The 23988-nt window shown below is 44.1% G+C and overlaps 1 protein-coding gene across 2 annotated transcripts in view; it reads left to right on the plus strand.

The window, feature by feature from the left end:
- eIF2Bdelta (eukaryotic translation initiation factor 2B subunit delta) overlaps positions 1-23715 on the plus strand; it is a 34288-nt gene extending 10573 nt beyond the window's left edge. For both annotated transcript variants that reach the window (XM_077631947.1, XM_077631946.1), the window contains exons 6-14: positions 241-361; positions 2659-2773; positions 5567-5643; positions 6694-6796; positions 9805-9932; positions 12231-12322; positions 12427-12512; positions 14544-14724; positions 23301-23715. In XM_077631947.1, coding sequence (XP_077488073.1) covers positions 241-361; positions 2659-2773; positions 5567-5643; positions 6694-6796; positions 9805-9932; positions 12231-12322; positions 12427-12512; positions 14544-14724; positions 23301-23503 — 1106 coding nt within the window. In that variant the 3' untranslated portion in view covers positions 23504-23715. The remainder of the gene's footprint in view (positions 1-240; positions 362-2658; positions 2774-5566; positions 5644-6693; positions 6797-9804; positions 9933-12230; positions 12323-12426; positions 12513-14543; positions 14725-23300) is intronic.
- Positions 23716-23988: the final 273 nt, after the last annotated feature.

Genomic DNA, 23988 nt, shown 5'->3' on the forward strand with positions numbered 1-23988 from the left:
TCCATTTCTTGGTTGTTGTGCTTCAAGTAACAAAACATTTGTGGATCAGTCTTAGCAATACATTAAGACAATGTGAGAGGTAACTTTTTGTGGATTCTTTAATTTTTGTTAGCCCAAAACCTGGCAGCACGAAATCTTTTCCATATGTTGTTTTTTGCACAGTGAGGAGTCTGGTCTTGATGGTCAGTTGTTGTGACGTCAACTTGGGCGAGCCTGAACTGTATGTTGTTTCTTCTGCAGAGGCACCTGCAAAGAAAGTCATCAGAAAGCCAGCCACTGAGGGCAAGCGACACGAAGTTTTGCGCCTGTTTTCTCACCTGCACCAGAACGCCGAAACAGTGGATCACTTGAAGCCATACGGGTATGCTAATCCCTGTTCTCACATGAAAATGAACAAGGCCTAAAAGGCTTTATAAATCTGGCTGAAGAGCATATCCACTCAACATGCCCTGACTTTTAGGCCATACAGAAGTTTGGCATACCTTCGCTGACCATACACCGTGGTCAAAATTTTCACTCTTATGATAACATACTTTGATTCTCATAATGGCTTCGTCATATACCCTGAGGTGGTTTGCATTTGAGGGTCCTCCGTGTGTTACTAGTCTGCGCAGGTCGTGCAGTGTCTAAACCCCATTGGCTACGGCTACATTGATACTATATAGTAACAGCTCATTAATTCAAAATTCAAAGGACTGGAAAAAGTCTTCGAATTATAGAACAATTCCCAAAGAACTGTCAAGAACTGCTTGCATCACAGTAAATTTATTTGGTGAAAAACTGAGCAAAGGGTACCTGCTTTTGAGATAAGAATGGCGCGGCAGCGACTGTCTCTCACATTTCCATCAATGCGGGTATACTTTTGAGAGTGGCGAAGCAGAACTGCTCCAAAATCTTAAGGGCCTCCTCGGCATTCATCATGGTACGACGCAGTGGAGCTCCACCACTACTGCATCACATTCCTTACAAGCGGCGCTGTCAAGTGTGAGAAGGTTTCACCGCACAAACTGTGAATGGCACGTGCGGAATGCGCAGTTTCGGCAGACTGGAAGCGAAGGAAATGCTCAACAGCACTGAAGCGGAGAGAAGAAAAGAGGGGGGAAGACAAAACCAGCGACACGCCGACATGCACGTAAATCAGCGTCCTTAACGTCGGTTGGCTCGCTGATCTGGTCAACCACCGCCGGTGCGGGTGGGTGCAAAGATAAACTAAGCAGGCTGTTCTGTTTTCAATGACAGGCACACCGTTGTCAGAGGTTCGTGGGCTGCAAGTGATTCTGCAGCATGGAATTCAGGTTTTGAGTAGAGCTATTTCAACTATCTCTACTTTCAACGGGCATGCCTAGTTTTGAATAGGGCATTTTAGCGGTCATACGTGGATGCGGCCTCCCTTCAGGAGCGTGTCGGAATTAGCGAACGGATGACATCGTTGACTTACATGGTCGTTGGCTGAGACCAAGCGAGCAGTTCTAATTATCAGAATTTCCAATTAACGAGAATCGAATTAGCGAGCTTTCGCTGTGCATGAACTTGTACTCTGATTAGGCCTCACGAATGTTAAACCTTGTCAGCATAACTAAGGGTACTAGTTTGCTCTTTATTATCATTTTATTTCTCATGATAATTTGAAAGGTGACTGGGGTATACAGGTCATTTTGTACTGGCTTGTAAAGTCTTCAGCCAGTGCTGAATTTTGACAAACGCTGAATGAAAGAAAATCTTCCTGTTGTTTGGAATTAACAGTAAATATTGTCGACTGCACGAAAACGTCCGTCCTTTTACTGGACACATTACAACAAGGTAATTTTATAACAGCACCCTGAGCCAGCCTTTTACAACAAAACGTATGTTGGGACGGGAGAAAAGTTAAAAATAAAATGTAACAGTCAGAATATGCTTTAGGTTCTGGTAGGATTTAACATCTTTTTTTTTTCTTTTCACTTATGGTGTCTTGTTTGCTTTCAACTTTCTTTGAGGGCCCTTAAAGGTTCTTGAAACACCTCCTCGGTCAGTTATGAGAAATGCCTTGATATCAGTAGGGTGCGTCATAAGCAGTGTTCTCCCAAAATGATCTTTTCTTAATGCACAGTGAAAGCAGAGAAATTAAAGATGAAGTTGTAGTTTATGCCGATTTTCTAAACTCTGGTTCTACTGTGCTTTCCATCAACCCCACGTACAGGGTGAGTCTAGGCCCCTTTCAGCATATTGGGCAAGCAAGTCCATTGCCATGGACTAGCATTGGCACAAAAATGTCTTCAACAAAATCGTGCCGTGACTTTTTGTCTGCTCGACTTTGTCTGGCGTGAACCACCTTCCAGCTTCAGCCTTGCCATAATTATAATTCTAGTGCAAATGCACGATCTCACCTTAATTTCACTGGAAGGTGCAAGGTGGTTCATGCCAGACAAAGCCGAGCAGTCGAAAAGTCACGGCACGATTTTGTTGAAGACATTTTTGTGTCTTTTCGTTATTACCTACAGCACCAGACATACTCTACATTCAAAAGGGAACTTGCCACGTTTTTCTTGTTTTATTTTTCTTAACTGTCACCTCCTGCATTAGTTTAACTGCAAGATACTTGTATGGGAAATGCTGTGCACCCTGAAAGCATTTGAATTTATACAGTTTGTAGAGGTCTAGTGTGCATTGTTGTTGCAGGTTGTCTGGTTCTTGTATCCATCCGGCGGTGTTTCGAACTGGGCTTCAGATAGCAGAAGGTGTTGTCATCGGCTCAAATGCCCGTTGCATCGCCATGCTCTCAGCATTCAAATCTGTAAGTAGAATATTCGAATTTGAGCAGTTCTAGCATTTTACTGTGCCGGTTTCTGTTTTATCTAGGAGCAAAGCACGGTCACTGGGTGCACTTAGACTGTTGACATTGTTCAGTCACACCTCTATCTTTCAAGTTAAGTTCTCGTAGGTAAAAACGGGAGACACACCAGTCACGCTGTGGTGCTGTTAAATCAAGTTTGAAATCATGCTTAGCAGCAGTTGTGTTTTATATTGGTCATTAAAGCCCTTCGGTTAAAGTATGTTTCATGCAGTTGGTTAATGAGGTAGACTCGAGGGGGGGGGCAGTTGGGCAGACATAATAAGTATTTGAATAAAGAATGTCATGCTACAGGTAAAAGGACACTGAGGAAAAATTGAAGTTGGCCTGTAGTGGTAGATTACCGCATTCTAATGACAGGGAGGCTAGACGCACTGAAAATGGAGCTTTTATGTAAGTGGGAAAAGGCAAGAAGCTGCAGCCCAAGTTTTTACGGGCAAGCTGTAATTTATTTTTTTATTTATTTATTTATTCATACTGTTAACCCTCTGCATGAGGGTCATTACAGGGAGGGAAACATATACAAACACAAGTGCAATTCTCTTCGCTAAAAAAAAAGAAACACTCAAATGCACAGAATTACAGATTTGCACCGCAATCTTCCAGGAACGCGTTCACACCTATCACAAATTTTTCTACATCTGTTTGGTCCACAACGTCACTTGGTAGTTGATTCCAAATTTCTACAGCATCGGGAAAAAAGGAGTAGCGATAGACATCAGTACGTGTAATAATAGGTTGTAATACCTTACTGTGATTTTTCCGAGGGCAACGCTTCAGGGGAGGTGTAACATAGTGATGTTTATTAACTTTGACTTTATCATTCATTATCAGAAAAAAAAGTTTCAATTTCTGCTTTGTTCTTCTTACTTCTAGTGATTCTAACTGACACTCTTTTAGCATTGCTGTGACTGAATCAGTGCGGCGGTATTTAGAGCATATAAAACGTGCTGACATCCTTTGCAATCTTTCCAGTTGCCGTTTTAAACCCTTTTGATGAGGACTCCACACTGCACTTGCGTACTCTGCGTACTGGGAGTGCAGTACTAGTGTCGCAGTGCAAAAAAGTTTGGTGTCTGTCCGTAGCTGGAGGGGACACCTAATCTCCGCTCTGAGGGTATGACACGATAGCATTAATGGGTTAATGCCCATATATGTGCTGAATTGTTCATTCTCTGCCTCACATTCATAGATCTCTGGGAGTCCATACCACTCTTGCCGCAGTGGTTCAGTGGTTCAGTTATTTGCCACTGCTGTGCAATGGCACATAACCACCGGTGGGCTTGTGAGACTCTAGTTGCTCTCCCCAAGCAACCTCTCGTGGCCAGTCATTAATTTACCTGCCACCTGCCGCGATGGGCAGTTTTCTCACTATCCAGTGGGCAGGTTGTGATGGCGTCACAAGGTTGTGTGACCTTGAAGGCCCACCTGCCGCCTAGGTTGCTCTTCTGTGATTTTTCGGGGAATCTTTACCTCACAGCCACTGACGCTGATTACGACGCCAGCTTTTCTGTGACACGGGGCCCTTATCGCTGTTGCGTTAAAATCTGGGGTGGTTTTGAATGTTGGCCGAAAGCTGGAAGTGTTGACTGCCTACAGTGGCACTGGTATAGAGTTAATGCGCTGGTCTGCTATTGCCGAGTAGCGCGAAGCGCGATATTTAATTTAAATAGCGCCTTCATAAGAAACCAAACACTGACTCCAGTCAACCTTTGCACATTAAGAAACTATAGTCCTAGTCTGTGACTCACCTGGCCACCTCAAAGCCGCAGCTGAGCAAATGACCTCGAAGATACGCAACCACCAAAGCAGACTTCTTGGTGGCAGAGGCAGTGGTGCGCCATCATCTGCTCATCTGCTCAGGAGTAGCGAGTGCCCCTGTTGGCAGTCTTCATTTCTGGCTTCAAGCCACCCATGCGACACAGCTCCCACTTTTTCAACTACCCCTGCTTCTAGTTCACTGTACACATTGCCATCAACTTCCAGCTGACTGAGCGCATAATGCTGCAGACATCATTATCAATTTCGCAAGTTTTCAATTGTGTGATGGATGGAAATGTTTTATTTTCAATTTGAAATTTGTCGGGAATTTTTGTGCCGTGTAAGGCACCAGCAGAAATACCAGCAGAGCCGCGCCGAGCCAGACAACTTAATTTTACTAAGAACAAAAATAGGTGTAGTTGTCCTCACCCGCTGAAGTAGCAAATTGAGGCTGGAGTGCATTGAGGCGCCCAAAAGAATAATCTTAGCAGCACCAAGGTGCTAAGTTCTTCGCTGAGGCTATGCAGCTAAGCGCGATCACAGATTTACTTGGTAGCAACCAAAGAACTCATTCTTCTTCGTAGCAGAGACTAATAAAGCCGTTTTAATGTTGATTTGCAAAGGTGGGATGCTTGTCTCATCCTCTGCTTCCTCTGGACATTTATAATTTTTTTTTTATTACAAGCGTCTGATGTTACAAGCTTTAGCTCTGTTATTAATATCATTGTCAGCTGCACCAATAAAAAGGAAATAACATAAGTGCACTGTAAGAGGATTATAGTCGGTTTTTGAAATCTGAGAACCTATTGCTCTGTTTGTTTTTCTCTGTTTAGGAGTGTGCAGTCGTTCACATTCATGGAGCACATTATTAAAGCATAGTAATGGCAGGGTTTCCAAACTGTTGTTCATCGAATCTTAAAAATTGACTATTTCAGTAGCAGGGCCATGCTTCATTTTTTTTTTTCTTTTTGGCAGCTGGTGGAAGACTACACTTGTGATGCCAGCAAAAGAGTTTCTCAGGATCTGAGAGAACAGTTTGACAAGAATGTTGAGTGAGTGAACCGCTCTTAGACTTGGCCTTCATGTTATTGGTCTGTTTTTGACGCTGTGAGTTGTGAGGTTGAATGGGGGTAAATATGTTTGCCCCACTTAAATCGCTGACAGTTCTAGCTTCCAACCCCACCCCGTGATTGAGTGCACAGCACAGCACCGATAGGACAGCATATTTCATCGCCTGCCTTGCGGGCAGGGAAATGAAGAAAAGCGGGCGGCGGCAAGACATGTTGGTTCCCCCATACCCATATCGCCCCTCTTTCTCTATATTGGAAAAAGCGAGAACTGTCCTTCAGTCAGCACCTGATGAAATGAAATCAGGCCCACCCTATGCCTCATTGCTTCTTTCACTGCAAGCGTGAGCACGCATCGTCTTGAGTGCAGAGTGAGGTGTCCCTACAGCCCTGACTGTTCCGGTCCTTTTACCGAGCTCTGGGAGTCTATAAATGCATCGTGCTGCCTCTGAGCACGAAGCATGACTGAAGGTAATATTACGGGCAAGATAGAATTAACGAGAGCTGCAGGCTGCCCTGGCTGGCTGCATCTACACTCATGCGTTTTAGTGGATTCACTCGACACCACGTTTGCCAGCCTTGCCCATACTACCCGAGGTGGTACGGCAGTCAGCGCGTTAGCCACTACGACCATCGTCATCACATTTCCATGTGCCTATGCGGTTTGCATCTGTCAGCCAGGTGACATTAACTTCCATTTCATGCACGTGCTCTAGTGCACGCCTCGGTTAAATATTGTTAAATATTGGTTAAATATTGGTTAAATATTGTTGCATTGAAAATGCAAAAAAAATTTACTTCTGGTATTCTGTGGACACAAAATTGTGAAAGCTAAAAAGCATTGTTAAATCAAGTTTTAACTGCACAATTTCATCACTTGTTGAAGAGTGTGCTGCAGCAGCAAAGTGCAGTAAAATGTTGTAGGCGCTACTTGTGACCTGTTTGTTTGTACTTTTCTTGCGTAACCTGCATTTTAGATTAGCCATGCAGTGTTGTGAATGCCCCTTTTGAATGCTGTTATTTTTTTTCCCGTAGGTTTCTGAACAAATGTCGGCCTCTGAGCATGAGCATGCAGAATGCGGTGACATTTCTCAAGGCCCGTATATCTGAAATCGAGGATACTGAACCGGCAGCAAAGGTATAGACTTTGGTGCCCTACTGCTATTTCATTTGTGACATGAGGGTGGGCTGTTGACCTGGGGTTTCAGCTTAAGCTTTCACTGTAAGCTTTTTTTTTCAGCTATAGTACAATCAGCTCTGTGCAGAAAAGAAAATGCTAGAAGGGCTTCAAGACTAATCTTTCAGTCTAACTTTCTTTTATTTATTTTTAATGCCCTGTAACATACACAATGATAATACATCCCAGAGTTAGATCCTTTGGGCATGACCTGTCTTTCTTGCAACAGCAAGTGACACTGGCTCTTAAAAGAAATGACAGCCTGCCTCAATGCTAAGGAAAGGTGCAGGCAAGAGAGTTAGCAGGTAGCCTGGAAACTTCTTGCATTACGTAAACAAATTCAACCAGATTACATCTTAGATCCTTGGCCCAACTGGATTAAGATAGCCTGCAGCTGCATTCTTATGGATCAACTGCCTAGTGCATCGAATGCCTGCCATGCGATCTATAACCAAACAATATAGTTTTGTGTGAGATGTTTGAAAACCTGCTCTTGTCTGCATGCTATTCTGCTTAGCATTGAGTGGTGCTGGCTGCAGTTGGCAGAAGCTCACAAGTGCTCTTTTAGGTAGTCCAGCGGCGACAGTAGCTATATTTGTTATTCATTGCATTATTAACCAGAGAATATATAACGTGAACATGATTTAGAAACTTTGGATGCTGGGAGTGCAGCGTTTGTCCCGTTCTCGTCTTGCCTCAAGCACTCATAACTGTGCGTTACATTCAGAATGCTATGCTAATTGATTATCAGTCTGTTCTTGTTGAATGGGTGATCCAGACATCCGGAAAAAGCAGCTGAGCCCGTCTCAGTGTGGCAGAATTGTATACTGCAGTCGTACATGTGAGAAAAGTATCTGTGAATGGAAAGCTCCATTTGGAGCAGGCAGGTGGAAGGCGTTGTTTTACTCTGTAGTGAACTATGCAGAGGCTGGATTTTGTGCATCTCGAACCATCAGGTGCAGGGAACTGAGATGAACTTCAACCATAAACTCGAGACCCCTTCATTTGTGAGGCCATCAAAGTATGCTGACATTTCAAACTATATTGTTTGGTTATAGATTGCATGACAGGAATTAGATGCACTAGGTAGTTGATCCACAAGAATGCAGCTGCAGGCTATCTTAATCCAGTTGGGCCGAGGATCTAAGATGTAATCTGGTTGAATTTGTTTACGTAATGCAAGAAGTTTGCAGGCTACCTGCTAACTCTCTTGCCTGCACCTTTCCTTAGCATTGAGGCAGGCTGTCATTTCTTTTAAGAGCCAGTGTCACTTGCTGTTGCAAGATAGACAGGTCATGCCCAAAGGATCTAACCCTTAGGATGTATTATCATTGTGTATGTTACTGAAAGATTAGTCTTGAAGCCCTTCCAGCATTTTTTTCTGCACAGAGCTGAGTGTACTATAGCTGAAAAAAAAAAAAAAAATGGTCATGAATGAAGATCTGATTCCCCTTCCTTCACACAGAAACGATGCGACAACCACTGCTTTGGACTGCTTTACATTTTCGTGATGAGTAACTGATTAACTCGCACTGCGATTTTAAGAAAGTTCAAGCTTTAGTAGTGGTGGCACGCTTTTTCCCTAGATGATCGTCATTAAATTGGACCTTGTTGTTGCCCTCTATAGTAGGATGCAAGTTAAAAAAACAGTAGTTGTTAACACTGGGCCACGGTCCGCGGCGTACTATATTACTCCGTTGGCCAGTTGCAAAAGTTCACGAAATCACCATTTTAATGTTTGACTTTATTAAAAAAGCCAGGTAAGAAAATTCTAGAGCTTATAAAATTTTTCTTGTGATTAGCTTATTGTTTAGGTGACAAGAGAAGCTTTAACAACGGCCTACATTTTTGTCATGGAGGAATTCTGTGCATCAGCCCTAAAAGTGGGCGGAGCATCACTGCAGACTTAAGTTGTACCTGACTATATAATGAAGCTTTCATTGCTGGCAATTTGAGCCCTGCAGAACGCGGGATGCTTTTGAGAGCTTGCAGCAATGATAGTACAATTATTCTAGTGTAAGCAGCATACGGCTCAAGGGAATTAGTTGCACAGACACTCTTGGAAAATGCCAGGGCCTAACTGATCCCTCTACCTAGAAGTTTCGGGCACGCCTTCATGCTGGTTCGCCCAAAGTTCGACTATCTTGGCTCTTCCGTTTTGGCTGGCGGCACCTTCAGCCACCACAAATTTATGCACAGCAGGAAGGAAACAGAGACCTTGTTCAGTTTTAGAGCATGCACAGCCTGGCGAAAGTGTCCAATTCGCTAGGTTGAGTGGAGTCAAAACTGCCTCACCCATTGACCAGACAAGCCCTACATAGCACAAACAACCATGAGCGCTCATGCTTCTGAAGCTGCTGCACATGACGGCTTCACGTAGGCCATGGGGGCAGAATGCAGTGCAAGGTATGCCTCGTGTTCACATACCTCAACAGCACTGGCACACTGCTGTTATCCTAGCTGAATTGTACTTGCTCTTATCATTGCAGACGCTGACTGATTTTTCAGACTTGGTGGGACCCGGGAAATGGTATGAGTAATCGAACAGTCTGAAAAATCCTTGAACTTCAAAAAATAACTTTTCTGTGAAAAACTGGCTTTCGAAATTGCGAAAATCGCCACTCCCCATATTCCGCCTACAAGCGATTACATTAGACTGTATCTGAGCCGTAGTCATGCTTTCGTCACCTCCGCGCCCTCACATCACGATACCAGACAGCGCGACGCAGCCGCAGGTCATGCTGCAAAACGAATGCACCTGCCACGCGAAGCAAGACGACTCAGTTTGCATGGGGCAAAGACGCTCACGAAGACCGAGTGGTAACCCACAGGAAGGCAAGAAATGCCCCCACCAGGGGAATTTAAAGCACACACACACATCCCTGAAGAACAGCATTGGATTATAGCGTTCTTTCTTTTTTATCTGTGTTATGGGCTCTTTTGTAGTTTTGTTTTCTTTCTTTGTATAGGTGAAGGAAGATGTCACAGATTTTATCAGCAGGTTTGTTCATGAGGAAATATGTCTGGCCAAGAAGCAGATCACGGGTGAGGCACAACAAAAGATAATGGACGAGGATGTCATTCTGACATATTGCTGGTAAATATCACCTTTTAGTTCATCTATGTAGTTATGCCTTAGGATAAATTTGTGCTGGAGTTTGTGTGTTGGATTGTTTGCTTTGTATTGGAGCATGATTTCTCTCAGGATTTCACGCACAAAGGATTCACTCTATATAGCTGAGCATGTTCCAGGTATTGTAGAATGGGACTGCGCTTCTGTTACTGTAAATATATCAGTTTTAGGCAGCTAAGTACAGGTGACTGGAAGTCGCATTACAGTCGTTTGCAACAAACTTGCTGCCTTATGTATGCCCTGTCTAATCAGCATCAGTTTCTAGGTTCCATTTGTGTTCTTGAAGGAATGTGGCTCATCTAAATGTCTTACTGTTAGGTGATAAGAAAAGCATATGACTTGAATGTAGAACTCTTAGCTTATCCAACGGCTTGTTGCATTGAGTAGCAGGTTAAAAGGATATGTACTGGTACTGGTGTAGTTAGTCTGTGGCAGGGCCGTTAGTCAGTGGGGTATTAACCACTGTTTAGTACTGATTATATTCTCCATGTAACTTGCTTGCCGTTGTCAATAGCTTGTAAACTCGAGAAAGCTCTGCAACTTGTGACACCTGCAGTCTGAACGAGATTCGCAGATTTTGCACATCTCGTATCATATCATTGTGTAAAATACCTAGGTGCCTAGTCATTGGGACTCTGCACTGCTATTTCTAATGGGCAGCAATACGTCCAAACATTCACTTGGTCTGCTCCAACACCCGTAATTATGAACAGTTTGGTGTGGCTATATTACGTTATGTGCTATGAGTTTTTAGTCATGTGCAAGTAAAGTCTAATACGGAGCATGCTTTGACTTTGAATGTTTCTCACAGGTTTCATAAAGAAAATGTGAAGGTTTCTTCAGTTTATATGCAAGCGCACCAGCAGCAGGAAATGCCACTGGTGTGTTCACATATAAACTGAAGAAATCAGTGGCATTTCCTGCTACTTGTGTAAAGTTCCTCAGTTCTAGTTAATTTGCTAGAGGTGCTTAATTGCTGATGCGTGCTCTGTATTATTATGGCCATGACTGTACATTGAGTCCTGTCACATTTTCCTCTGCACCCATGTGCCAGTTTTTCTTGCTTTATTTTTGTAGTAGGTATGAAATAAAAATGATCGGGCCAGCCTGTTCTCATCCGTTAAGTTTTCGTAAACCTATCCTAAGCCAGGTTTGGCTAGAGCTACAGCGTGTGCCTCTTGTTATAGGTCAATCACTACATCAGTGCACAAAGTTTTTATCTCTGCATTCAAACAATAATGCAAAAAATTTTATATTGCTCTTAATTTATCAGTGTTATTCTGAAAAGTATGCCCAAGAAATGACCTGCAGCAGTACATTGTGGCTTCAGCCAACAGATGTTCACTAGGTCTTGAAGTGGCTCTGAAATTCATTTTTTGTGACTATGCTGCTTATTTTTTTTTTTTTGAACACTTATTTTTTCTCTCTCAGCATTCCTTTTGTGTGTTGATTATACCAGAGGAGACCCAGTGTAGCACATGTACGATGGTTGGCCATTCGTGTATTATCCAGCTGTATGCTTAGTTTTCTATTAGGCATTATGCTTAAGAAAGCCTTGTCCTTTTATTGTTCATGTTCATGTTCAGCAGTCAGCCATTGGCGATTTTATTTTTTGTCGACGCAGCGCAAGCTATAATAATAAACAGAAGCCATAGAACATGGCAACATAGTGAAAGAGGGAGCAGGGGAGAGGGATGGCAGGGTGTTTATTGGACCATTTTGACAATACAGATTTGCGGGCTTTTAGGCATGTTCTATGCCTGTGATAATCTTTAATTAAAATTTTTTGCTTTACTTTCTTCATAATGAAACTTAATTAATGGTTATTTAGCTTATGTCAATATTGCACACGTGCCTGTCATCAAAAGTGCTGAGCGCTTCTGTGTGGAATCAGTTGCTTTCTTTGTGCACATTGAGACAGTAAACTTGAAGCCAACAAAAATGGGCCCTTTGTGAAATCCCGGCACGGGGCTTTTCCGCACAGTGCTGTTGATTCAGCCGTGATGGCCAAGATAGTGTTTGAAATGTTCTGAAAGCTAGAGGATGGGTGCCAGAAGTGAGGTTAAGAAGGACAAAATGCGTAATGGAAGGAGTAGGCAACAGGCTGGGCACTGTCGTCTTGTATTGTTTTGAAGTGTGAGGTCGACCATCTTGGTTGGGTCAGGTGATACATGTCGGCAACCTCATTTGTGGAATATCGCGCCAGGACCGTCATCTTGTTCTCTCACACATGCACATTCACATTGTGGTCATTTATTACAGCTCATCATTGGTCAAGGGTGTTCTCAAACTGGCCCACGAATCTGGGAAGAAGTTCAGAGTCATTGTTGTCGACAGTCGGCCGCAGTATCGAGGTTAGTGCTCAAAATGTTTGATATGATTGTATTGTGAAAACTTGTGTTCTCTTCCTGGTGTACATCTCAGGATAAGTGATCTGATATGCCTTCCTTACTTGTAGGTCGGGAAATGTTGAATTATTTGTCCGATCTTGGAATCAGTTGTACTTACGTTCTCATCACAGGTGTATCCTACATCATGAAGGAGGTATGTCCCTCAATTTTATTTTTTTGTGTGCTAAGAAAAGCTTGCTTGCTTGCTTCGTTTGCTTCATTATTATTGGTTATTAGAAAGGCTGCCTTTGTGTGTTGTCTGCATCCCTGGGACTCCCAGTTCCAGGCTTTCTTGTTTTTTTTTTCTACCTATTAAAATCTTGACGCACCTGTACGCTTTCCATTGAAGCCATAGGGTTGTGCATAGGCCGAAATTAATTCTTATAGTTTCTTTATTACAAGTCTATGGATACTTATCCGCTGAGACGAATACCCACTGACCGGGTAGTTGGGCAATGCAGTAGTTTTGTTTTCTTTCTCGCATACAGCCTAATCCCAAATTATTGTCTGTGACAGTGGTTCTCAATTCAAGACTGCTCATACAGGCCGCAAAGAAAAATCGTCCTCTTTGTGGCTTGTGCATTATGAGCACATCTGTGGGCATGTTTACATGCGGTTACTGTAGAATGTATGGTTTTCAAGCTTTTGTCTCTGGGGCGTGACCTCTATCATGCAAAAACAGCACAAATTATGTGGAAGGAAAAACAGGACACTTTAACAAGAAATTCACGTGGGTGCATTCTAGGAGAACTAAATAGGATGTAACTTTTTTTTTTTGCCTGTTTGTGCTATAGTTGTCACTGGTGCACATGGCATCCGTCTTCAGCCCTTGGAACCCGTTGAATTTTTTCTCGTGCACCTCATCGTTGCCAGTTTGCTTTGTGGTCTTGCTACTGCCGCTGCACTTCCGCATTTGCCTCTAGCTGTTTCCTCTCTGCCTCATTTTGATTTTCATGCTCGTTTTGTCACATTTGCGCTGCTCCTTCAGGTGCATTATGCATATGCAGCCAGGTGGCACAGCCCACAGCTCTCAGCACTATGCCAGCTATGCTATTACTAGCACCTTTCTACACATGCCGCTGTATCACTCTCTCATATGATTTCATCTTGCTACACAATCCATGATCACAAAGGCGCACTTTCCTCCTCTCTGCTTTTAAAGCATTAGCTTTTCTTAGCCAGTAACTCAATTTCGTGCTTTCATTGTCAGCGTCCATAGCGTACACCTTGGCAGCACACCGATCACATCACAGCATGCTTTTCCTTTGATGGGAGCTCTGGCGGGGATAGCTTGCTCGGCACAATACAGCACCCCCAGCTGTCCCAGTGTATGCTTGGAAAGCCGGCAAGCACTTGAGCATCACAGAGGAGTAGCCATAGTTGTTTACACTTTAATGCTATAAAACACTGAAATTCCATGGAGGACGCAGGACCTTCAGACCCCCAAGTGATTCGGCGAGCTTGACATTGGAAGTGAAAACGTCTAGCCCATCTCACACCACAGCTAACTCTTAAACATTCACATTACACACTCATGACTGTGCTGTGAGTTTATCTTACATTTGTTAACAAGCATGGAGCTCGCAAGTGCTCATTTGGTGACGAGTTTAAATACAGTAATTCACAACACTGTAATGATTCACAATTATTTATGTGTAACTGCGTGCTTCATTACTCTTCAAGAATATTGTCAAAGCTTGAAACTTAAACGCAGGTAGTCAAGGTGGAGCTTGTCAAGAATGCAGAAGGCTCTATTTACTGGTATAAGAAGCCGAAGGACTTCAGTAATTTAAAGAGAGGCCATTGTGCATATTGATGAAAGCTGTAAATGAGGCAAGGAAAGATTTGTGGATGGGTATTTTGCATGCAACTGGAAGTATTTTTTCTTTTTCAAATCACTTCTTTGTTTTTGTGGTTATTTTTCTTGTGTTTATCAGCTTGATGCAGTGTGCAGGACTGCATTTTTTTTTTTTTTGCCATCATCAAGAGGTCACTTTAGTCTGAAGATTATAAATTTGTTTCTTTAGTTGGCCATAAAGAGGCAGCCTCATATTGACTTTTTGCTTGTTGCAAAGTTTGTTCCAGAATGGTTAATTTTCCAGAATCTCATGTGAAACTCGCAACTCTAACCTCATCTGATAAAGCTGCAGGGTTGTTTTTAATGGAGCACTTTGCTTTCTTTCAGGTGACGAAGGTTGTACTTGGAGCCAGTACTCTTCTGGCTAATGGCTATGTCATGGGCCACATTGGCACCTCTCAGATAGCGCTTGTTGCCAAGTCGAGGAATGTGCCCGTGCTGGTGTGCTGCGAAACATACAAGTTTTCTGAGAGAGTCATTACTGACTCCTTTGCACTCAACGAATTGGGTGAGTTTAACACGGTGGCATTCAAAGCCTCTTTGAGCAGCTAGGATTTTTCTTGTACAGTTTCAGTGAGCAGTATCAGATGATCTGGGCAAGTTTTCCTCATATGTTTGATGTTTCTGTCACGAAAAAGGGGCAGGCTCTACCTCTCCTGTTTGCTGCCATTTGCAGTAGCTGTCTTTCAATCCAATGAAAAGCATTGGTCATTTAATTTTCTAGGTTGCAATGAATGAATTAGTTGATTTATGCACAGACGGAGAATACAGTCGAACCCCGCTACAATGGACGTCGCTTCAACGAAATATTTCCAATTCCCTGTCAGCTCGCCATAGAAAGTAATGGAACAAATTTCTCATCACAACGAACTGTTTTTGGGGCGCGTTTCCGCCTCAACGAAATTTTTGCTATGCGAAGCTGGGTTCAAAAATTTCTTACAATAAAACAAGCATATCGCCGCCCATCTGTGTACTACCGTAGGTCCATGCTGCTTTGTTTCACTAAACTTTCGCTGGAACCAATTGATCCACTCATTCAAACGCTATAGTGCCTAGAATATACTTGCTAATGTGCCGAAGGAGCGCGCTCGCGTGGCCGCCACGGTGATGTCTTCCCGCAGCCACCGCGTGGTGGCGCTGCCAATTGCTAAGGTGCCACCACGCTGCGTTGACTGCCAAGGCAGCGTAATTGTGGCAAGTCTGTTGTTGGTGCGCTGCGCTTTTCACTGCGAAAGCCTGTCTCTGAATGCTTTTTGAGCACTTTTTGCATAAAAACACTACTGGCTGCATACAATCTTACCGGCCTGGCAATATCAGGAGAAAAGGCTGGACTGAAACAGCACTTTGCGAAGCGTTTGACACGTACCACCAGGTCCAGTTTGCTAAATTTTTATTCGTTTATTCTTTATGGTGAACCGCGGAAGGACTTAAGCAGAAGCGATATTGACTGCCTTATGTTGAGCGAGGTACCCAACTTGAAATAAGCAACGAAAGTTAATGCGTTGGCCGCATTACGTTGTTGTGATTGAACGATCCAGTATGGTCCGGACTCATTGTGCTACATGGAAACTTCCGATCGAGATTTTATTCGACTAGGGGCCAGTCGATTGTAATCCTCGCATCGCGATCGCGAGTGAAGGATATCATATACAGCGGAACCCTGTTCATACGTTTTCCACCGGACCGGGGAAGAATAACGTAACAGCCGGGAAAACGCAACAGTGTGCAAAGCTCCGAAAATGAATGAAAAAAGTGCAGTTTCAACTATAGACAATTTATTTCCACAGAGTGCGCTTAGGACTTAAAAAAGCCCAGAATGGTGGCTTGCCGTTTCTTTCGCTCGCTAGAAATCACCACGGTCGATCCAGCCATTGGACGCCGCAAAGTCGGTGATGCCCAGTTTGTCGGCTATGTCCATCGCTTTCTCGCGCAAAATGCTGTCGTTGAAGTTGACACCGGCAGCGCGAGCTTGCTTGAACCAGGTAAGAAGAGCCTCGTCGAGGTTTCCATACTTGGTGCCACGAGCCTGCTTTGCTTTCGGGCCGAAGAGCGCTGCATTCCCCTCTATCTCTGCACGCTTCGAGACGATGCTGTTAAGCGTTGAGGGTGGGAGACCAAGGTCCTTGGCAATGTCGACTCTCTTCCGCGCTGGCTGCCTGTCGACTGCGTTTAATGCGTCCAGCTTTTCCTTAAGGGAAAGCGCCTTCCGCTTGCACGACGCCATCTAAGCACAAGTTCGACGTTCACGAGGCTTAATGCACAATGACGATAACACGATAGAAGAGGAGTCGACCCGTCCAACAACCATGCGGCGACCCTAAAAGTGAGAGCTAGGGTAGTGAGAGCATTTTTCACGAACGGCCACCTAGTGGCAGCCTCTCAAACTGGCGTGCGGCTTCTTGCAGCCAGTTCCATAGCCAAGCCCGGCCAAGCCCGGCCAAAACTCGCCAAAAGTCAAAATGGCGGTTGGAGCGCGTTGCCTACTTCAGCCCAGGCGTGTGCGGGGTGCCAAGTTTCGACGTATCATGCGGGAACGTTTTCACAGCTACTACGCAACAGCGGGGTTCCTTATACATTGGATCCTAAGGAAGCTATGCCGGGACCGGATGAAAACGACGTAGCAGCCGAGAAAACGCTATAGTGAGGAACGTAACAGCGGGGTTCTAATGTACACCTTCATGCTGAGTGAGCGCTCAGCCAGCTCTGTCCAGGTGGAAAGACCGAGTAGTGGCCCCCATTCTCAATGGCGAGCAGAACATCTAACCCGGAATGGCGTCGCATATAGGTAATAGAAAAGCAGGACACTCTCGCTCTTTCCCGCCATGGCTTCCATCTTCAAAGATCGCATGTGACGATCAACACAAGCAGTTAGAATAGGACTCACTATTGGTGTGTTTTATTTGCAAGTCACAGCTTACTTCATACATAAATACTTAATGCAGGTGTATATGAGCTTGCGCTTCCCTTTGTAACGGAACAAAAGAAAATGGTGATTGTACCATTGATTCTTATTTACAAATCTGGAATACAGTAAAAACAGCAAAAAAAAAACAGCAACAAAAACAAGCAAAATTTTGAAATTATTTAGCTATAAGTTTTCATCAGATGAAGCATGACACTGGAATCATTGTTGATTAAGTGAAAAGAAACCATCTGTGGTTGGTTGATAAAGATTTGACAGCTCTACAATTTCGTTATCAAACAAAACGAAAGGGGCATGGAATGAAACACACGCAAACATAACAATGAGAACTGGACACAAGAGGCACCACAGGGCCGCTCCGACAGACGTCTAAACAAGTTGCTCATCAATGCGAATTCATAAAGCATCCGCACACACGAACGGCTCATGGCCATGGAATTACGCCATACTCACCACAATATATGGAAAAACTGCACTGCTTTCATGCTTCAAGAAATTTGCGAATATGGCCATGGGCAGTGACAGTAACAAGAATGGTTTATACAAATGGCTAAACCTGTGCCCTGACCACACTATTTAGTCGAGACACAAGACACTTTCAATATTCAGAAAGGGAAAACATAGTGTTCTTTTCCTAGAAAATACACTCTAGCGACCACAGAGCTGCGTTCAGGCACCGAGCTTCCAAATGTTAGCTAGCATTCTTTCTATATACAAAGTGGCAAAGTGTTCTTTTTTTCGCTCGATAACGTGCGTAGGCTACAGAGCCAGCAGGTGCTTCAGATAACTTGGTCCAGGTTGCAAGGATACAAATTGAGTCGAACGGATGCGGATCTTCAATAGCAATACAACCCTTCTGCTGCTGCGGCCATGAGTTCTCATTCGGCTCCTCGGTTGCTGCCGGCTGGTCGGAAACATCGTCGAGCGTGCTTGACGGTCCATGGCCGACACCTGCACCGGCACTGCACTTTTGCCATTTAGCGGCAGGTTGGTTACACAGGTTCCTCACTTTTCTCTTCGATGTCTTCTTAAGCAGAAGGTATTTCGGATAGTTGTCGAATACTGTTGGCATGGCATCGGGCATGAGACGTGGTCTATCTCTGGTGAGCTCGTTGACTACACCGTTCACCGTCACTTTGAACCTTCTCTCGATGTAGCAGTCTTCAAAATGTTTCTCGCAGACAACACACGCTGGAGTCACACACGCGGCCAAAGTTGGAGGGCATCGCGAGCTCTGCCACCTTCTCCTATTGGTAGAGCGGTCCGCTCGGCACACTAGTAGGATATTCTAGGCACTATACAAACGCACATGAAGACCACCATTGCTTGGTGGTGATGACAATCGGGCTGGCTGCCTTGCGACAAGACGCGGGTGCAAGCTCTCATTTTCTTCCAAGCCAGAGCTGCAACCAATCCGTTGCCAAAGAACGTAACAGCCTGGCAACAGCAGCAGCGCGTTTGCCCTAGTTTTTTTCACTCGTGCTTGTGCGCTGCAATCGACACGAGCATGGCAACTTTGTCTAGGAAGCAGAAGTTCCTTTCTCTTGAAGAGAAGGCACGAATTATCATAGCAGCATCCAGCGGCAGGAAGAAGGGAGACGTTGCAGCGGACTTCCGCATCTCACAGAGCACACTGTTAACGATCCTGATGATGTTTTGGGACTATGTTGTCCAACCTGACAGTGTTTTTGGGCTGATTTCGCCAGAGCGAAATTTGCGCTTCAGCGAAATTTCTCGCGCACCCCATGCGTGAATTTCGTTGTAGCGGGGTTCGACAGTATTTATTATATCTTTTATATCTTTTCTGCCATATTTTGTCATGATAGCAGTTCTAAATTAAGTTCGAGCACTTGTCAGAGAGGAAGAAAGTGCCTGAAATAATAATTATAGTAATAGCATATACACTTGTGTAATAGCTGCAGTCATGTAAGGGCTGCTTCCCCATGATGTCATCCGAAAATTGGAGAAAAGAAAAATTGACTAAGAGCAATGACAGATCCCGCGGCACCTGCCGACAGCACAATAATGTGACATCACATTAAAATGAAAGTGCACTTGATTTCTGCAACACTTTCAGCAGTGAAGTGAGTGAAAAAGCTGGTGACGCAAGATCTGCTTTGCATTTATTTATGGTCACGAATCTTTTGTGCAAAGTGCCAAATTGCATTGCTATATGCGCACGTCTCTGCCTTGCTGAAAACAGCTGACTTAAACTTTTGCACTATGCTATCATTTACATAAGCTAGTTATTTTTCCGGCCTTAAACCATAACTCGCACAATAAAAAAATGCTTCTACTTGACAATGGTGCTGGCACTTCAACATCTCAAGACGTGCCTCGGTGAACAATTTTTTTTTTTTATGGAGTGCCCTTCCTGATGAGGCTTTAAGTGCACGCTGGGGTAGAGATGTGAGCCAGCAGCTGGTCACATAATAGCTTTAATTGAAGGCCAATAAATACAGCTACTTGAATCGCACCTTGATGGAAACGGAGCCTGTTTTTCAAGACAGTCTACAGCTTCTATGTTGACACTTCGTCACTCAAGCCAGTAATTTAGAAGTTATGTAATTAGCCTTTAATAATTAAGTAACATTGAAGAATGCAAAAAAAACTGTAGGCCATGCGATTCTGAACAACCCTCAGTTGGTTTCTCTGGCCTAGGCCACTCTGTCTTTTTTAAAAAGCTTGGCTACATTTAGCTGGAATACCTGGTGGGCTGCTGTAAGACGTTATCACACGCACAAGTAAATTTTTTAATTTCTTTTTCTGAAACAGTTGCCGCTGAACTAACAATTATTGTGCAAGGAGGTGCTTTGATTTCTCGGATGTGTGCATGTCTCTTTGCCATTTCCTTGCTGTTACTTTTGCAGTTAGGAGCATGTGTATTTTGATGCCTGTTGTTCATTTTTAGTAGATGCACCAGTTTTGCACATTAATGAATCTGAGTGGAGGTAATAAGGTACTAGATAGCTGCTTCGTTTACACTCTTGCTACTTAAAAGCACCCACGGACAAGTGAATGTCTCTTTGGGACACTGAGGCGAACTGAATTTGACCTGCATCGATAGATTCTCACGTTCAAATGACAAAGAGGGAGCTTTTGTTGCCTCAAAAAAACCAGAAAGATTCTAGGGACAATTACGATTCTGTCTTTCGAAATTTGAGTGCGGCTCTGGTCAGTGTCTCAGGCTCTGTAGGCTCATTATTTTTCTTTGCTGGGTCATCGCACATCTGGAGAGGATATCAGTTCGATAATAATATTATTTGATTAAGAGAGCAATGTGCAATGCACAGCTCAGAAGAATGTGTATATTAGTTTGACAGCAGTATTAGTGTGCAATGCACAGCGCGAGAGTGTGTTGCAGCTTAACACGAAGCGTGATCGGCTGCGGCAATAGCCTAGTTGTTTGGTGCAGTGGTCAGCGAAGCTGATCTGTTCACTGTGCTGCGGGTTCGAATCCTAGTCGCGGCAATGCTTATTTTTATTTATTTATTTATTTATCTATGGTCTGGCTCGGTTACACCGACAGCAGCGATGTGGCTCAACCCACGAACGAGCACTTAAGAGCTGCGCTCTAAAAATTTAGGTACAGGTATCGCCACCTCTCGCTGTTACAGTTGAACCTCTATGTAACGAACCTCTATGTAACGAATTCCTGGATTTTACGATATTTTTCAATTCCCCAGCACATCCCCCATTGAAGCCCATGTATAGGCGACCTCCATGTAACGAACTCGTTGCGGCAGTTGACCTTGATGTAACGAATCCGTGGCTCTGATCATCGAGCTGTATCTTGTAATGTTTTGCCCGAAATTTGACAGGGCAGTGCGCAACTTTAATGAATATTGTTTAAGTAAGTTTTTATATTAAAAGGTAAAGTAGACCGCGAGCAGAACGCTTGCAATCGCAGCAAACAAGCAGACCTCAGTGATGATGATGATGTTGAGCGCCGCTATCGCCGCTCCGTGGCAAGCGTAGCAACTTTTAAGCTTTCATTTTGTAGCTTGACACTAGGTGGCACTACTATGACAAATTTTTCGTGGTGTTGCGGCGCAGTTATGGTAAGCCTTCTTCGTCAGCGTGTTGACGTGTGTGTGTTGGTGTGTGTTTACGGTGTCGGTTCGTTACGATGAGTTCTGCTGTGAGGAAACGCAAAGTTTTGTTGCTTGAAGATAAGCTCTCGATTTTGAATGCGGTTACCGCCGGCGAAAAAAAGAAGGATGTCGCTGCCCGCTTCAATATACCAGCCAGCTCCCTGTCAACCATTCTTGCTGCAGAACAAAGCATCCGCAGTGCGATGGAGTCGGGCACAAGCGCCCAGAAGAAAAGACTGAAGACGTCGACGTATGCTGATGTGGACAACGCCGTGTTTGCATGGTTTTTGGACAGACGAGCACAAAACGTGCCCATAAGTGGCGCGATTTTGCAGCAGAAAGCCATAGATTTTGCTTGTATCCTGGGCCACGACGACTTCAAAGCGAGTAACAGCTGGCTACAAGGATTTAAAAGCCGGCACGGTGTCGTCGGAAAAGTGGTATCTGGCGAGTCTGCCTCCGCAGACAGCGATGCTGCTGCCTCGTGGGTGGCCAAGAAGCTTCCCGGCATTTTCAGCCACTATGAAGCTGCCGACATTTATAATGCTGATGAGACGGCCCTGTTTTTTTAAATGTTACCGAGCCGCACGTTCTCACTGAAAGGAGAAGACTGCCGCGGTGGAAAGCAAATTAAACTCCGCGTGACGGTTTTGCTTTGCGCCAACACTGATGCCAGCGACAAGCGAATCCTGTTTGTTATTTTCCGCAATGCCCGATCCGGATGTTTTAAAGGAACAGGGCGGATGCCAGTAAAATATGTGGCAAACTCCAAAGCTTGGATGTCGCGGGCAATTTTTTACGACTGGCTGAAGGAGCTCAACCAAGATGTCAAGCGACAAGTTCGCAGCATTTGTTTGCTGCTTGACAACTGCTCCGCGCACCATGTGGAAGGCCTACAGCTTTCTAAGGTCGAGCTGCAGCATTTGCCACCTAACTGCACTTCTCTGGTACAGCCCTTAGACAAATGGGTTATTAACAGCTTTAAATGCTGTTACCGGCGTCGATTGATACAGAAGATGCTCCTGGACATCCGCCTTGAATGGCCAACAAAAGTGGATATCTACCAAGCAATCGAAATGCTTGCTGCGTCGTGGCAAGAGGTCGGATCACAAGTGATCACCAATTGCTTCGCCAAGGCTCAGGTAAATAAGGCCATTCAAGCTACAGTCACTGAAGACGAACCTTCAAGCCCACCCGAGGTCGCAGAAGCGTGGGATGAACTACGCATGAACGGTGGGGTGCCCGACGGTGTCGAGCTGTGCAACTTTTTGTTCGTGGACAACGGCGCCGTGGCTACGGAAGAGATGACTGATGCGGCACTTGTTGAAACCGTTAAAGATAGCCTTGAAGGTGACGGTTCGTCAGAGCCTGATACGTTTTGTGCTGTTCCCACCGCGAGGGAACTGATGGACGCGGTGGACGTTCTGCGCCATTTCGTCGGCTCGCAGGACGATGAAGCAGCCATGGATGCCTTAGTTTCCTTGGAGCGCCGAGTAGTGGCTTCGATCGGGCAAAAACAGCAAGCGAAAATTACGCAGTTTTTCTCTATTAAATAAATTCTTTGAATGGCGAGTTCACTTGAATTGATATCTGTCGAATTTTTATTTCGTTTTGGCATAATCCTTACCAGTCTTAACCCAAAACTGCATGTAACGAAAACCTGGATATAACGAAAAATTGCGAACTTTTTTCAATTTCGTTATATCCAGGTTTGACTGTATCACAAGCAAGCTGCAATTTCACCAATGCATTTTTTGCTATCAAATACTTAAGGCTAATTTACACTAATATTAACTTGTGAATGGCAATCACAGAGTCCTTTTCTTTATTGATGTCATGAGTTTGAGTTGAATGGTGGGAAAAAAGTGGTCTGTTTTTAAATCCAATTTCCTTGGCAAAAAATGCCTCTTTTTGAGCAGACACACATCAGCCTCCCTGACACGGTCGCAGTGAAGCATTGGCAGCCAAATAGTAACATCTTTGTTTATTCTCAACAGTAACTGCAGTGCAATCTTCTAGGAAAAAAAAAAATATAGGTTCATGTACTGATTCTGTTTGTTTTTGCAGGGCCAACATCTCAGCTTGTATCCAGTCTACCACCAAACATTAAGGCTGATGGCTTCAAGGACTTGCCATCTCTGAGCTTTCTTAACCTCATGTACGATGTCACGGCACCCCAGTTTGTGGACATGGTAATCACCGAGAAGGGCATACTGCCGTGTACCTCTGTGCCAGTTGTGTTGCGGATGCGGAACACTTCCAGTCAATAGAAGTGTTTTTAGGATCCTTTTATTTCGAGAAGTTATGGTGACTTAGCATAAGACTGCTTGCCCTCGCTAATTTGGTGGCTTTCCAGTGGCTTCACCTTTGTGGTGAGAGGTGACATGTGGCCCTATGTCTAAAGTGCAAGTTGTGCTTTTTATTTTGTGGTTTGTAATATATTGATCAATGATGATGAATAAAAGGCTTGTGGCACAGCGCAGTTTTCGAGCAGTTCTCTTTATTATTTTTGCGTTTAGGATCCCAGATGACTTTAGCTGTATGTTTTTAAGAAAATTTGAAACAGCCCTTGGTATACACCAAGAAAAGTGCTATGTACTGTAAACATCAAAAGAAATGCAAATACAAAATTACAAAAATATTAGAAGGGATGCAGACAGACTCAACACTTTCGTGCAATGCTCTTTCTGCTGTCAGAGTGAAAATCAAGAATTCAGTCCTCCTCGACTATGATCTCATTTGACGCTGATAGTAC

This window comes from Amblyomma americanum, chromosome 7 (genome assembly GCF_052857255.1).
Source record: "Amblyomma americanum isolate KBUSLIRL-KWMA chromosome 7, ASM5285725v1, whole genome shotgun sequence".
In the NCBI taxonomy this organism is placed as follows: Eukaryota; Metazoa; Arthropoda; class Arachnida; order Ixodida; family Ixodidae; genus Amblyomma; species Amblyomma americanum.